The sequence below is a fragment of the Trichosurus vulpecula genome, chromosome 6 (assembly GCF_011100635.1).
Source record: "Trichosurus vulpecula isolate mTriVul1 chromosome 6, mTriVul1.pri, whole genome shotgun sequence".
NCBI lineage: Eukaryota > Metazoa > Chordata > Mammalia > Diprotodontia > Phalangeridae > Trichosurus > Trichosurus vulpecula.
Genome location: NC_050578.1, coordinates 200,695,625 through 200,710,975, shown reverse-complemented (window position 1 = coordinate 200,710,975; position 15,351 = coordinate 200,695,625). Strand labels below are relative to the sequence as shown.

At 39.2% G+C, this 15,351-nt stretch overlaps 2 protein-coding genes across 2 annotated transcripts in view; one reads left to right on the top strand and one right to left on the bottom strand.

Annotated features, from left to right (window-relative positions):
* The window catches only part of STX18 (syntaxin 18), a 139,869-nt gene extending 136,975 nt beyond the window's left edge, over nt 1–2,894 (top strand). Inside the window, exon 11 of the mRNA XM_036762816.1 lies at nt 1,474–2,894. Coding sequence (XP_036618711.1) covers nt 1,474–1,569 — 96 coding nt within the window. The 3' untranslated portion in view covers nt 1,570–2,894. The remainder of the gene's footprint in view (nt 1–1,473) is intronic.
* Nucleotides 2,796–15,351, bottom strand: part of NSG1 (neuronal vesicle trafficking associated 1) — a 44,836-nt gene continuing 32,280 nt past the window's right edge. Inside the window, exon 5 of the mRNA XM_036762818.1 lies at nt 2,796–4,789. Within this exon, the coding sequence (XP_036618713.1) occupies nt 4,589–4,789 (201 nt within the window). The 3' untranslated portion in view covers nt 2,796–4,588. The remainder of the gene's footprint in view (nt 4,790–15,351) is intronic.

The window sequence follows — 15,351 nt, the reverse complement described above, 5'->3', positions numbered from 1 at the left end:
ATTCCCCTGCCCTCACTAGGAAAAGACTAGAGATAGCCTAGATAATAATTATTCATCTTAATACCAGGTGATTGATACTGAGAATTCAGTTGTGGCACCTAAATTGATGTACCTGATTCATATCCAAATATTAACTCTGGGTATGTGTGATTAGGTCTCTATTCTCCACTTGCTGTATTCTGGATTCTGTGGACCCCTCTAAATAACAAGAAAACCTAGAGAAAAGATACTCTTGTGAGGGGCCACACTCACTTAGTACCATAGCCTAACTAGAGGAGTTTGTGCTTGAAATCCATGGCCTGCCCTGTTCATGGTCTATTTTTTGGAAATAATCAAGCTCCTCAGTTAAGTCAAACTTGATTTTCAAACCTTGCCTCATATGATCAGTATTTCAGTTTTCTGAGGGTGTCTTTATTTACTTCTAGCTATTGCCAAATATTTGCTACTCTGAAATTTACTTTCATTACAGTTTATTTTTGTTTTCCAATACAAGTGTTGAATCAAGCTCCGTGGGTATTTGCTGAACTGCTGACTGTCGGCCTGGGTGGTTTTTTGGTTGTGGTGGTTTGTTTGTTTCCCAGTAGTAAGAATATTGTACTTTAGTCTAAATAAATATGACTTCGGATTCATTTAAACATGTGTCTTGCCTTTACTTAGTAATTAAATTTAAAGGAAACATGTACCAAACTACATGTCATTGTTAGCATGGTAATGGGAGAACATTTGAGATTCCCAGGCAACAATCAGAAGCAAATGGAGAGCACTGGATTTGGAGTCCGAAGAGCTGGATTTAAATCCTGGTTCGACTTCTTTGGATATGTGACCCTGGCTAAGTTACTTTGTCTCCCTTAGCCCCAGTGTCTTTGATTGCAAAATGAGAGTGTTGGACTACAGGCTCGCTCTCTCGCTCTCTCTCTCTCTCTCTCTCTCTTTTTTTATTTTTTTTTTTTTTTTTGCTAGGGAGAAGGCAGGGCAATTGGGGTTAAGCGACTTGCCCAAGGTCACACAGCTAGTAAATGTGTCAAGTGTCTGAGGCCAGATTTGAACTCAGGTACTCCTGACTCCAGGGCCGGTGCTCTACTCACTGCGCCACCTAGCTGCCCCCTGACTAGCGGATGTCTAAGGCTTACTTTCTGCTCTAGATTCTATGATACCATCCATGGAGAACAGAAATAATAAACTTATAATTCAAGGTTTGAAAACAGAATTTGACTTAACCATGCAGAATGACCTAGTGAAAAGCCTGGGCTAATGATACGCCATGATGAGAGCCCTAGACTACATAAGCAATAAATAGATTTCTGCAGTAACTCAAAAGCAGAAAGGCTCGTAATAAAATCATGTTTCCCAGAATCATGGAATTTTAGAGCTACAAAGGGAATTTAGAGATCACATACAGAGAAGTAAATAGGATATATTTGTGCTTTTTAAAAATTTAAGTTTGGTAAAGTATTTGAACATTATGTTTTGCAGGCAATTAAAAACAACGCAGGATTCCGGGTTTGGATTCTTTTCTTCCTTGTGATGTGTTCATTCTCCTTGCTTTTCCTGGACTGGTATGATAGCTAGTTGTGGTTGGGGTTTGGGTTTTTTTGGTGTCTTTTTCATTCTGAAGGCCTTGGTGCCTTGCTCATCTGAACATTAAATCACAGGACACTTTGCTTTGAACAAAGCAGAATGTACTGTATGGTGTTTTATGCAACTGTCACACAGTTGTGACTCAAGAATTTTACAATGAAGTCACTTATGGATGTTTGTGTATGTACACACTCACAAAGGGAATCCTCAAATTATTTCAGTATATTTACTAGACACAATGAATTCTTGCACTTAGAGAAGGTTTTAGTTTAGCAATGAAAAGTAAAATGAATTGTTTACTGAAACCTTTTTAAAAACATCAAACTATGCTAAGTAGAGAAATTCAGCTTCCTATCAACATGAGTGATATCATGAAGAATGCTTTTGGTGTGCAGAGAATGCATAGACGTTAATTTGAGGGAGGGGTTGTGCAGGGAGACTGCCTAATTTCCCATCTTGTTAGACCTCAGGGAAAACATTTATGTAATCTCCCTACAAACTGATTATGTCTATTCCTTTTCCTGCTACTTCTCATCTTACTGAAATGATTAACTGTTCATTCACAAAGGCTTATTGTATTTGTAGAAAAGAAAAATGATAGTCCACTTGTTAATCTTATGGGTCTAACATGATTTAACTTATTATAGATTATAAATGTAAAAATTAAGATTTCTAGATCATTCAGAGTACACATCATGTAAAGACAAGGTACTGAAATGTTGCAATGTAACCAAAGATCAACTAGTTAGAAGCCAAACCTATCAAGTATTTATTTCTAGGATAGAATCAAGGCATAAACTCATAAATGAGAACCAGTAGCCTAAGGTAGGTGCTGTTTTTTGACTGCCTCCTAAATGGAAATATCACAGTGTATGCTTTTATGACAGGGCTGGCAGGTAGTTCTTATTAGGCTCAATCTCCTGCTATTACGTTCAGAGAGAGGAGTTCTTTGTACAGAGAAGATCTACAAGGGAAGTCCTGGGCCTACTTTTGTCTCTCAGCAGTTGGCTGCCTAAAGAGTAGAAATTTGAAGGATTAACTATTGATTGAAAGAGCAGACATCTGTGAACCACCTCTGTGTAGGCCACCCCATGACAAGAAGCCTGGCCTTGTCTCAGCATCTTAATGTCCCCTTTGTAAATGTGTTGATGTAACTTGTTCTGCTGTAATATTTGGAAAATGCATGTGGTCTCTTGAAACAGATATTAGGCAGTCAGTGATGTTCTTATTGTACTTTATTTACACAGAGTGAAAATGTCAAAAGTTACATGTGAATGAATTTACATTCAATAAAGTATATAATCTACTAGAAAATACAAACATGGTTTGTTTTAATCATGTGTTTACATGGATTTGAGTTCTTTTGATGCAGGAAAAGTTTTGGCACATAATTTATTGCTTTTTATGCATTCCACATAGCTTAGTGACTTTTACCCTAGTCTTTTACAGTACATAACTGTTCAATGAACACTCGTAGAATTAAGAAAGCATGGTCCTTGTTTAGAAACATTCTTTTTAATAAAATATATTTGTCTTAGAAGAAAAATTAAGGAATCTAGGGTAGGATTGACCATGCTCACCATGTTTGTTTGACTATAAATCTGGGAGAACAACCTACTACTGTTTGCTATTTATTTTGGTTATCTACTAAAAACAATGAAACTTTTGACATATCCACCAGAGATAGCACATTCAAAATAACATGGAGAAAAAAACTGTGTATATTTTTTTATATTTAATTGTTTTACACACTTATCTTGTCTAACTGGCAATTTTGTAAACATATATTTGATGTTCAGAATAAAATTGAAATATGATTTCCTTACAGAGATTGTGAAATGAAATTTCCTAACTGAACTTGCAGATACAACACTGGTCTCCATGTTCTCTTTAACCTGTTCCTTATATCTTGGGGGTTATTATAACCTGGTCTCCCAGTTTTTGCAGTTCAGAAATTCAAAAAACTTAGATTAAAACAGCCACCACATTTTTATCTCCCTCCCAACCCACTCCCAAGCCCTGTAGTGTTTCCTAATTAACTTGCAAACAAAGATCAATGCAGATCCATCTCTAATGGAATATAAAAATCAACCATTGTGAATGAAGACTTCCTTTCCTATCAGATAAATTACAGAGTGTACTATCTACAAAAAAAAAAAAATAAAGATGGGTTTTCTCACTGTCCAGGAGGGTCACCCTAGAGGCCACTTCTAAACAGAACACCCAAATGCATTTACACCTCCAAATACACTCATGATGAAATGTGTTCATGCTTTTTAGTAGCAATCACATGTGGGTTTCAATTCACCTCTTTACCAAGGTGCCAGGACCACTGAGGAAATGCGGTGATGTTCTGTTGATAGTGATAAGAAAACCCCAATGAACATGCCTTGTTGCAGAGAACCTCATCATCACTTACAAATCAGCTGCAGGAGAGGAAATGTGATAAATAGGCCACCTGATCGAATTTTTTCCCCTTAGGTCTCTAAACCAGGTATTGCTGGATGACCTTGGTGTCAGCATTGTTATCATTGAATTTGAGCTGGAAAGAATTTTTAAGCTCGGCTCACTCTGAGCTAAACAAGAGATCACTCTAGTTACGGCTGTGGTGTTCAGTTTGCAAAACAACAAAGCGATTAAAAATATATGTATCAATTCAGACAAGTAAAATGCATGATTTATCTGAAGTCCCAAACCCTGGCCAATCCACTGTACATTTATTTTCTGACAACATCCAATAAATCCCAGGCCATATCTGGGTTAGCTAACTGAAGATTTCTTAACATGGGGAATGGCATCAGAGCTTTTTAAGCAATGCTGATATGCACTTGGTTTTATGCCCATGAATGTTCTGCAGCAAGTTTTATTTGCAAAGCAGTATCAGCAAACAGAAGCAGTTGCACCATAAATGAGTAACCTCTAAATTATCCATAATTATATTTAATGAAATGTTCCTTAAAGTCCCTTTGTTACCTTCAAATGACATACTGGAAATAATGGGCCTATCCCACTAAGCTGATTTCTCAGCAGCTTCCGTCTCCTGCTCTGACAGTTTCTCCTCTGACAAAACTGACATCCATGGAGATACTGAGCGAGTGATGGTTTGCTTGGCCAAGTTGTAGTGGTTTATGACTGTGTAAAATTTCCCCCGGGCATTGGAGTCTTGTTCCGAGTAGTAGTTCTCTAATCCTGATGGAATGCATTGATTATTCTGAAAGAAAAACAAATTATTTAAACACAACCTTTTATCTCAAAACAGACACATGTTGGTGAACTTCCATCACAGTCTCTTGCATCTGCCCTCTCCTTTGTCTTCCAACTGCCATCCAAGTAGCCCAGAGTATCATTTCCCTCTCCTGGACTAACCAGCACCTCCCACTCCAACCTCTCCCCTCCCCAATCTCGCCTTCAGACACTACGATATTAAACTTTCTTTTACACAGATCTGAACATGTCACTCCTTGAACAGTAACAAAAAAACCACCACCTCCTTAAGCTTCTGTTGCCTAAAGAATGAAGTCCAAACTCCACCTTAACAAAGCCCTCTGCAATGTCGCCACACCGCTTTTCTTGTCCTATCTCTTACTAATGCCTGTGTCCTGCACTTTCCCATCAGCCCCAAAAGCCTGAAATGCCCTCCTTCCCTTTCTTTTGAAATCTTATTTATCCACTAAAACTCAAATGCCTCCTTTGCACAAAGCAGGTGGTGGTGCGATAGAGCGCTGGGCCTGGAGCCTGCTTCAGATGGAATTCTAAATTCAAATCGGCTTCAAATAACGTATCAGCTGTGTGACTGCTCCCTCTCACCCTCCCTCTCCCCCTCCCCCACCTTGTCAAGTCACTTAATCTCAGCATGCCTCAGTTTCCCCAGCTGTAAAATGGGGATGAAGATAATAATCGCACCTACCTCCCATGGTTGTTGCAAGGTCCAAATAAGATATTTGTAAAGCATTTATCAGAGTTCCTGGTGCTTAGTAAATAAATGCTTATTTCCTTCCTTCCTAATCCATGCCCCTTCCCCAACTGGAAATGAACTTACTTTCATCAGACTTTATATTAGCACTTTCTCCTTACCATATCATATTACTTTTTTTTTGTACGTGTTTCATATCTCTAAAAAATTATAAGCTCCATTAAAACAGAGACTGTATTGCATTTATCTTTGTATCTCCCTGCACATACCAGATTTTAAAATGCTGAATTGAATTTATTGAAACTTGATATTAGCAGTACACTTCACTGTCACTAGGTGTGCGGTAGATAGAGCACTAGATTGGGGAACCAAGAAAACTCATCTTCCCAACTTCAACTCTCGCCTCATAACTAGCTATGTGACCCTGGGCAAGTCACTTCTCCCTGTTTTCCTCAGTTCTTTATCTGTAAAAGGAGCTAGAGAAGGAAATGGCAAAACCACTCCAGTATTTCTGCCAAGAAAACCTCAAATGGGGTCGTGCAGAGTGAGACATGACTGAAAATGATTGCACGATCACATTAATAGCACGTTCTTCATAGAACAAAGTACCACTTTGCCATAAGATCAATTCACAGACAGGGTTAACTGTAGACTTAAAAAGCATTGTGGGTTCAAGTTGTTGGGCCTGCAGAAAAGAACAGTGGACTTGGAGTCAGAAGACTTTGGTTCAAATCATGGCTCTCGTCCTCACTGCTTGTCTGACCTTGGGGAGGTGACCCAACCTTGAGTTGGGCCTGTTAACCTCATCTGTAAAGTTAAAGCATTGGACCAAATGATACCAAAGTCCCCTCTAGCTCCAAAATCCTGTGCAATAAAATAATGATAAATTAAACTAATAGAATTTCCTTAGCAAAATAAACTGCTCAGCCTGAGGAAATACAAAACATAATTTCATCTTTTTTTTTTTAACAGTCCATTACCTGCAAGTGCCTCAGGAAAAAATGATGATTCTACCATACTGTACATGTAGGCAATGAGAATAAAGGAATACTGGTTCTAGAACATGCCTGGGAAATTGCATTTTGTTTGCTTCTTGTTATTCAGTCATTTTTCAGTCCTGTCCAACTCTCTGTGACCTCATTTGGGGTGTTCTTGGCAAAGGTACTAGAGTGGTTTGCCATTTCCTTCTCCAGTTTATTTTACAGATGAGGAAACTGAGGCAAACAGGGTTAAGTAATTTCCCCCCGGGGTCACACAGCTAGAAAGTATCTGAGGCTAGTCTGAACTCAGGAAGATGAGTCTTGCTGATTCCTAGCCCAATGCTCTACCCGCTGGACCACGTAGCTACATTTTGTTGCTAAATTCTTATTTGAGTCTGTTTATCTTTCCTCGAAGCAGTGTATAGATTACGTGAGCACCCTGGTGGGCTTCTGGTCCTTGAGCTTTTCATCAATTCTTGCCCCATACCCTATTTCTGTAGATGAATAAGATGGGCTCAATTACTTGACCCTTGCTGAACACTTTCCTTGTGATGAGGCAAAACTTGACCTACTATGGATCTTGGGCATGAGACGAGTGAGGCAATTAACTGTCATCTGCAACATGAGTGGAAAGAAAATCCAAAAAAATGTTTTTCCAAAATTGGCCGTTGGCCAACTAGTCAACAAGAGATACCATGTTGACTCTGGCCTACAGCTGACTTCATTTGCCGAATGAGATAATATCTATAAAGATTTAGTACAGTGTCTGGCACATAGACATATACCGTATAAATGCTTATTCACTCACTCTACCCCTTCCCTCTGGGGAAGGAGTGAAAATAAGGCTGGATTTGGAATTAGGAGACCTGGGGTTCAAATCCCAGCACTTAACTGTGCTAACTATATCCTTGGAGAAGCCAACACTCAGATTCCCCACAACTTCTGCACTCTCTGCCTCCAAAAATTGACATCTTAAAGCACAGAAGGGTGAGCACCTCCTGTTGCCACACTACAGTAGTAGGTAAGCGACAGACAGTTAAGTGCCCACTACAAAGGGTGTTACCAGCTGGCTGAGACTAAAAGGGTAGATAAAATCTTGGTAGTTGCCTCTGACGTTGAGTTTCCTTCCTAGTCAAGCAGACGAATAAGATATGAACCCAGATAGCTATAAAATATTGCATGGAAAATACATGAAGGAGTGCGAAGCATGAGGGGAGAAGTCAACCGACAGATCAAGAAAGGCTTCATAGAGGGAGTGGCATTTGAGTTTTAGATGAACCGCAATATGCCCAGAAGGTGGTTGTGTGAGCTCCCACCAGAAAGGTAGAAGCAATGCCAGGTTGTGTGGAGGGTTTTCAACACCAGTTCAAGGAACCACTGAAGTTTTTAAGCAGAGGGGAAAAAAAATGTATTAAGCACCTACTATGTGCCAGGCACTTTGCTAAAGGCTGAGGATACAAATAAAAAGAACCTCTGCCCCCAAGGAGCTTACAGTCTACTGGGGAGAGACAACATACAAATGAAAGCTGGAATGGGGATGGGAGGCAGGCAGCGGGGAGAGGTTACATGACCAGATTTTTTTCATAGGAAAAACTAGAAGTGACATAGAGCAGACTTATGGAGACTAAACGAGATAGCATTCCAAAATGCAAAATGGATAATTTTGATTACATTAAATTGAAAAGTTTTTGTACAAACAAAGCCAGTACAACCAAGATTAGGAGGGAAGCAGAAAATTGGGAAAGAATTTTTACAACCAGTGTCTCTGGCAAAGGCCTCATCTCTAATATATACAGGGAACTGAGTCAAATTTATAAGAATGTAAATTGTTCCCCAATTGATAAATGGTCAAAGGATATGAACAGGCAGTTTTCAGAGGAAGAAATTAAAGATATCTATAGTCATGAAAAAATGCTCTAAATATTGATGGAGAAATGCAAATCAAAACAACTCTTACGTGCCACATCTCTCCTGTCAGATTGGCTAGCATGACAAAACAGGAAAATGATAAATGCTGGAGAAGATGGGGGAAAATTGGAACACTATTTCATTGTTGGTGGAGCTGTGAACGGATCCAACCATTCTGGAGAGCAATTTGGAACTATGCCCAAAGGGCTATAAAAAATGTGCATACCCTTTGACCCAGCAATATAATTTCTGGGGCTTTATCCCAAAGAGATCATACGAAGAGGAAAAGGACCCATATGTACAGAAATATTTATAGCAGCTCTTTTTGTGGTGGCAAACAATTGGAAATCAAGGGGATGCCTATCAATTGGGGGGTGGCTGAACAAGTTGTGATACATGAATGTAATGGAATACTATTGTGCTATAAGAAATGAGGAGCAGATGGACTTCATAAGAACCTGGAGAAACTTATGTGATCTGATGAGTGAAGGGAGCAGAACCAAGGGAACATTGTACACAAGTACAGACACATTGCTTCTGTGATGACGAAGTTTGATACACTTGGCTCTTCTCAACAATGCAAGGTTTTAAGAGAGCTCCAAAAGACTCATGATGGAAAAAGCTGTCCACATCCAGAGAAAGAATTACGGAGTCTGAATGCAGATTGAAGCAAACTATTTGCTCTTTATTTTAAATTTGTTTTGATTTTTTTTCATCTTTCTCATGGTTCATTTCATTAGTTATAATTCTTCTTTACAACTTGTTTATTGGGAAAATAAGTTTAATGTGAAGGTATATGTAGAACCTATATCAGATTACATGCCATCTTGGGCGGGGGGAGAAAATCTGGAACTCAAAAACTTGTGGAACTGAGTGTTGTAAACTAAAAAAAAATAAAAATAATTAACTTTAAAAAAAAGAAATGACATAAAAGACATATTTGAAGAGTTATTCCTTCCCTACTGCCATCAAACATGTCCAAGACTCCCCCAACCTTAAAAAACTTTTAGTAGACTGCACCATCCCCTCAGGCTATCGTCCAGTATCTCTCCTCCCTTTTCTTTTTTGTTGTTGTTTTGTTTTTTCTACATTTGCTTTCTTTCATCATGTTCCAAATGGAACTCATTATCTCTCCTCCCCCTAAACTCACACAGGCGTTTTAATTTCTCTGTTATTTAGACCCCATCATTCTTCCACTCCTCCAGATTTGAAGCCTTGGAGTCATCCCTGGCTCTTACATTCAGCAGGCACCCAGTAGGTGGGGAGGCTACCACATAAAGTGCAGGGAATACAAATACAAAACTCACTTTCCCTCGCTCCCTCTTTGCCAACCAATCATCAGTTGCCAAGGCCTGTGGGTTCTCCCCCCATACCGTCTCTTTCATCAGACCCCTTGTCTCCACTCACAGGGCCACCCCAACCCTGGTTTAGGCCCTTATCACCTCAAGACACGACACTTGCAGCAGCCTTCTGCTTTGTCTCATTCTAGTCTTTCCCTTCTCCAATCCGTCCTCCACACAGCTGCCAAAGTTATCTTTATAAAGCATAGGTCTGCTCATGCTACTCCCTGACAAGCCTATATAAGCCTTCTCTGCTTGGCATTTAAAGCCTTTCTTTCAAAATCTGGCTCCAGCTGACCTTTCCAGATTCATTTCCCATCACTCCCCTTCCCACACGTATGTCCCAGTCAAACTGACCTGCTTGCTGTTCCCTGAACCCAGGAATCCATTATGTCTCTCTAAGCCCTTTCATTGGCTGTTCCTTATAACTGGAATGCATTGGATCCTCACCTCTTAGAATTGTTAGCTTTATTTAAGGTGCAGCTGGGGGGCTACTTCCTCCAGGAAGTCCTCTGGATCACAGACAAAACTGGACAAGACATTATTAGGCCATCCTGTCCAACCCGTCTTCATTTTACATATGAACTAGAGGCCTAGACAGGTTAAGAGATGTGCCCAGAATCACACAGCTAGGAAGTATCTGTACACTGCTGGAATCTAGGAAGTCTAATACTCTTTATCTACTGTGCCATCTTGCCTCTCCAAATTTCCCAGGACTATGGCATAAAAAAAGGAACTATTTGCAAATAGAATTTATAAGATCATAGATTCAGAGTTGGAAGGGTCATAGGAGACCATCTTCCAGCCCAATCTCCATTTTACAGATGGGGAAACTAAGGTCTCATGAAGTGTAGTCACTTGCCCAAGGTTACTCCAGTAATAAGTAATAGAGGCAGGATTTGAACACAGGTCCTCTGGCTCCAAAGCCCACAATCTTCCTATTGTATCAAGGGCTCTTTTCCTCCTCCTTCCCTAATTTATTTTGTATTTTCTTTTTATATAGTGTACTCCACTCCCAATAAAATTTATTCTCCCTAAGGGCAGTGACTTTCTGTTGTCTTTGTTTTGTTTGGTTTGGTGTTTTTTTAATCTTTGTACCCCAGCAACCAGAGTGCCTTGCTTGCCTTTTATAAATATATGTTGACAATAGACAGTTTATCAGATAAAGGTCTTATATCTAATATATATGAAGAACTTTGTCAAATCAATAAGAATACAAATCATTCCCCATTTGATAAATGGCCAAAAGATATGAACAGGCAGTTTTTCGATAAATCAAAACAATTTGTAGACATATTTTAAAATGCACTAAATCCGCCACAGAAATGCAAATTAAAACAACCTTGAGATACCATTATACACCTGCCAGATTGGCTAAAATGATAGAAGGGGAAAGTGACAAATGTTGGAGGAGATGTGGAAAAATTGGGACACTAATTCATTGTTGGTGGAATTGTGAACTGATCCAACCATTCTGGAGAGCAATTTGGATTTAGGCCCAAAAAGTTATTAAACTATCTGTACCCTTTGACCCAGCAGTACCACTACTTGGTCTGTTTCTGAAGATAATTAGGGAAAAAGGAGAAGAACCTATATGTTCTAAACTGTTTATAGCAGCTCTCTTTGTGGTGGCAAAGAACTGGAAGTTGCAGGAATGCCCATCAGTTGGTGAATGGCTGAACAAGTTATGATATATGACTGTGATGGAATAGTCCCATGCCATTTATTATAAGAAACGATGAGCTCAGTGATTTTGGGAAAGCACGGAAAGACTTGCATGAAATAGTGAAGGACTAAATGAGCAGAACCAAGAGAACACTGTATACAGTAAGAGCAACATTGTTTGAAGAGTGACTTTTGAGCAAATAAGTTGTTTTGACTATTATAAATGTTCAGATTAACTATAAAGGACATATGGAAAGATACTATCTGCATCAAGAACTGATACAAAGTATCTATAGAATAATTTTACATATATACACATATACATACATGTATGTGTGTATATACACACACCCCATTAGTGTCTAATGATAGCCATCTCTAGGGTGGGGGGAGAGGGAAGAAAAAAAGAAATTTATTTGATAATTTTGTTGTACATCTAAGAAGAAAAACAAGTTGTACAGAGTAGATTTGCAGTTTCATTCATGTACAGTCATCTTTTTTTTACTATATTATGAAATGCTTGTTTTATTCCATAAATTAAAAATAAAATTTGAAATAAATTTATGTTGAATCCAGTTGAACTAAGTGGGGACAGGAGTACACAAAAAGGTTGAAGCAAGGAAAGCTAGGGATTGAAAAGATCATGGTGTGCGTCATAGGATCATAGATTTAGAGCTGGAAGAAACTCCAAAGGTCATCTAGGTCAACCTCATTTCAAGATGAGAAAATTAAGACCTATCAAGGTTAAGTGACCTGTTCAAGGTAAAAGGTCACATTGAGTTGGAACAGGTAGCTCTGAAATAACAGCTCACATCAGCACTTAATTATTTATAAAGAACTCTACATATGTTATTTCATAATACCACCAGACCCAGTTCTCACCCCTCTGAGTTGGGTTTCCAAATGCCTGGGAGCACATGGCCTCCTTGTCCTATCAGCATTCACACCGTGGGAAACCCCTGGCCCTGGATTACTCTTATTATGTTTCCTTTGTTCCTACTTATATGCTACTGAATGCAGCTGGAAGTCATGAAACCATTTTGACTAGGTCCATTACAAATTTGTTATCTAATCTCAACTGGGTCCTCTTGGCCACACAATGATCTTTCTGCTCCTCCCTAAGTGATCATCCCACTCACCAGAACGGCTGCTCCAAACATTCTCTTCTCCTCAAGACTCTCACAACACACCCCTTTCCCTAACCCTCTCATTTAAAGAACTCACCTTATACTTGAACCTAAGAAAACTGAAGTCATATGCCACAAATTCTCCCTTTCTCACACTCCACTGCTATCCCTCAGTATCTTCTTCTTCATTCCAGTCTCTGATGAAGAAGTGGGGTCTTTTCTCTTGTCAGTGCCAACTCCTCTTTTATATGTACCACTGATTCCATCACCTATCTTCTCCAGCAAATTGTCTCTACTACTATCCCCCTCTATTCTCCCTAATTTTCAATCTTGTTATCTACTTACTGCTTCCCCGAAGTCTACAAACATGCCTAAGTCTCCTCTATCCTTAAAAAAAAAATTCTCTCTCCATATACGTATATATATATATATATATATATGTATGTATGTATGTATGTATAGAGAGAGATATACAGACAGACAGACACACACACCCCCTATATCTATCCCCAACTAGCTATCATCCTCAGCTAAACCCTCATCTATATTTGATGCTGCTTCTTTTCTCACCCTCTGCAATCTGGCTTCCAAATTTATCATTCAAATGAAATGATCTCTCCAGAGAACATCTTAGTCATCTCTTAATTAGCCAATCTGGATGGTCTTTTCTTAATCCTCATCCTTTTTGACTTCCCAGCAGCATTTGACACTGTTGATCGCCTCCTGGCTACTCTCCTCTTTGGATTTTCCTGACATTGCTCAGTTGTGGCTGTCCTTCCTCTATGACTGGATTCTTCTCAGTCATGTTTTCTGGATGGTCATACATTACACTTGTGATATAACTATGGTATATTTCAAGACTCTGCCCTTGGTCCTCTTCTCTCTCCCTCTATACACTACCAGCAGTTTCAGCAACTCCCTTAGCTATATGCGGATGAGTCCCATATCCATATGTCCTTCCCTCGTCTCTAACCCTAAGCTGCAGTCCTGCATCACCAACTGCCTATTGAACATTTTGGACTGGATGTACCATAGGCATCTCAAATCAAAATGTCCAAGACAGAACTCACAACTTTATCACAAACCTACTCCCTTCCCCAAACTTCCCTCTTAATATCAAGGATACCATTATTCTTCTGGTCAAGCAGATCCACAGTCTTACAGTTATTCTCAACTGCTCCCCACATACCTCACATGTCCAGTCAGCCACCAAGTCTTATGATTTCTGTGTCTTTATCTATACATCCACTTCTCTAATCACACAGCCACCATGCTTGTTCAGGGCCTCAGTATCTCTCACTTAGACTATTACAACAGCATTCTGCCTGGTTTCCAGACTTAAAGTCTCTCCTGACTGTACTCTATCCTCCACAAAGCTACCAAAGGGGTTTTCCAAAAGCACAGGTCTGACCATATCACCTCCTTTCCCCATTCCATTAACTCCATAGCTTCCTTTTACCAAACTGACATCAAATTTAAAGCTATTTAAAGCTGGCATTTAAAGCTATTCACAGCCTGGCCCTTTCCTGTCTCCCCAGGCTTCTTTCACATTCATTCCTTCCACACAACACTCATAGTTCAACCATACTGGCTTATTTGCTGCTCCTCACACATGACGTTCTAATCTCTGCTTCCACTTCTTTACAAAGACTCATGCCTAGAATGCTTTCCCTCTTCACCCCTGCCTCTCAGAATCCCTGGCTCCATTAAGACTCAGCTCAAATTGCACCTTCCACAAGAGGCCTTTCCTAGGCTCCCAAGCTGCTAGTCCCTTCCTCTCTGTGATTATCTTATACATACTCATATACCTTATGTATACATGTTGTCTCTCTCCGCCTTCCCACAAGCTATTGAAGGTAGAGCTTGTTTTCACGTCTTTTTGTATCTCCAGTCCTTGGCCCAGTAGCTGGCACATAGTAAGCATTTAATAAATGGCAATTGATTGATAACACCATGTTGGGAAGATCTTAGAAACATTTTCTCCATTTTACAGATAAGTAGACTGAGGCTCACCAGGGTTAAGAGGCTTGTCAGAGGTCGCACAGCTAGCAAGCAGTGCATACAGAATTTTAACTTCCTTCCTTGGGAAGTTCGGATTTGGGGTGAAGAGGTTTACGGAAGAAATTCTAATTCTAACTAGAACACTTATCCAAGTGGAAAATCCACCACATCTCAATTCATTTTAAGCTGTATGGTGATGTCTCAAGATTTGTTTGCATTTCCTCTGTAGCGAATGCATTTCCCTTAAGAGAAGTGATTCAAAAGCTACTATTTTAACTAAATCTTTCCTTTAAATCTTAAATAAGAAATGAGTTCACCTCCACTATTTGTACTACTCTGTAGGCAGGAAGAAATATTTCTCCTTTTCCTAGATCCTTATGATGTCCCTAAATATAGAGAACTGCCCCACACACACCCCCAGAGAAACACACAATTCAGAAGAAGTTCTGTTTTAGAAAAGAACAACACTTCTCATTTGTATAGTTTTGTCATTTAACATGGTACTTAATGCCAAACATTTCAGTTAGTTGAGAACACTGAATTGAGAAAGAAATTCCTAAATTGATGGGCACATGGAACTCAGGGTTCATTTATAGTTAATTCATTTTGGGTATTTTTTAAATCAGCTATTAAAACAAATGGCTGTTGGAATTAGTGTTAAAACTGGAAGAGATCTTAGAAATCATCTACTCCAACCTCATTTTACAGATGAAGAAATTAAAAGGTAACTATCTTGGTTGTTCTTCTCTGGATTTGCTCTCGTTTTTTCAATATATTTACTAAAATATAGGAATCGAAAGAATCCTAGAATTAAAGAAAACATTCCAAATGTTATCTAA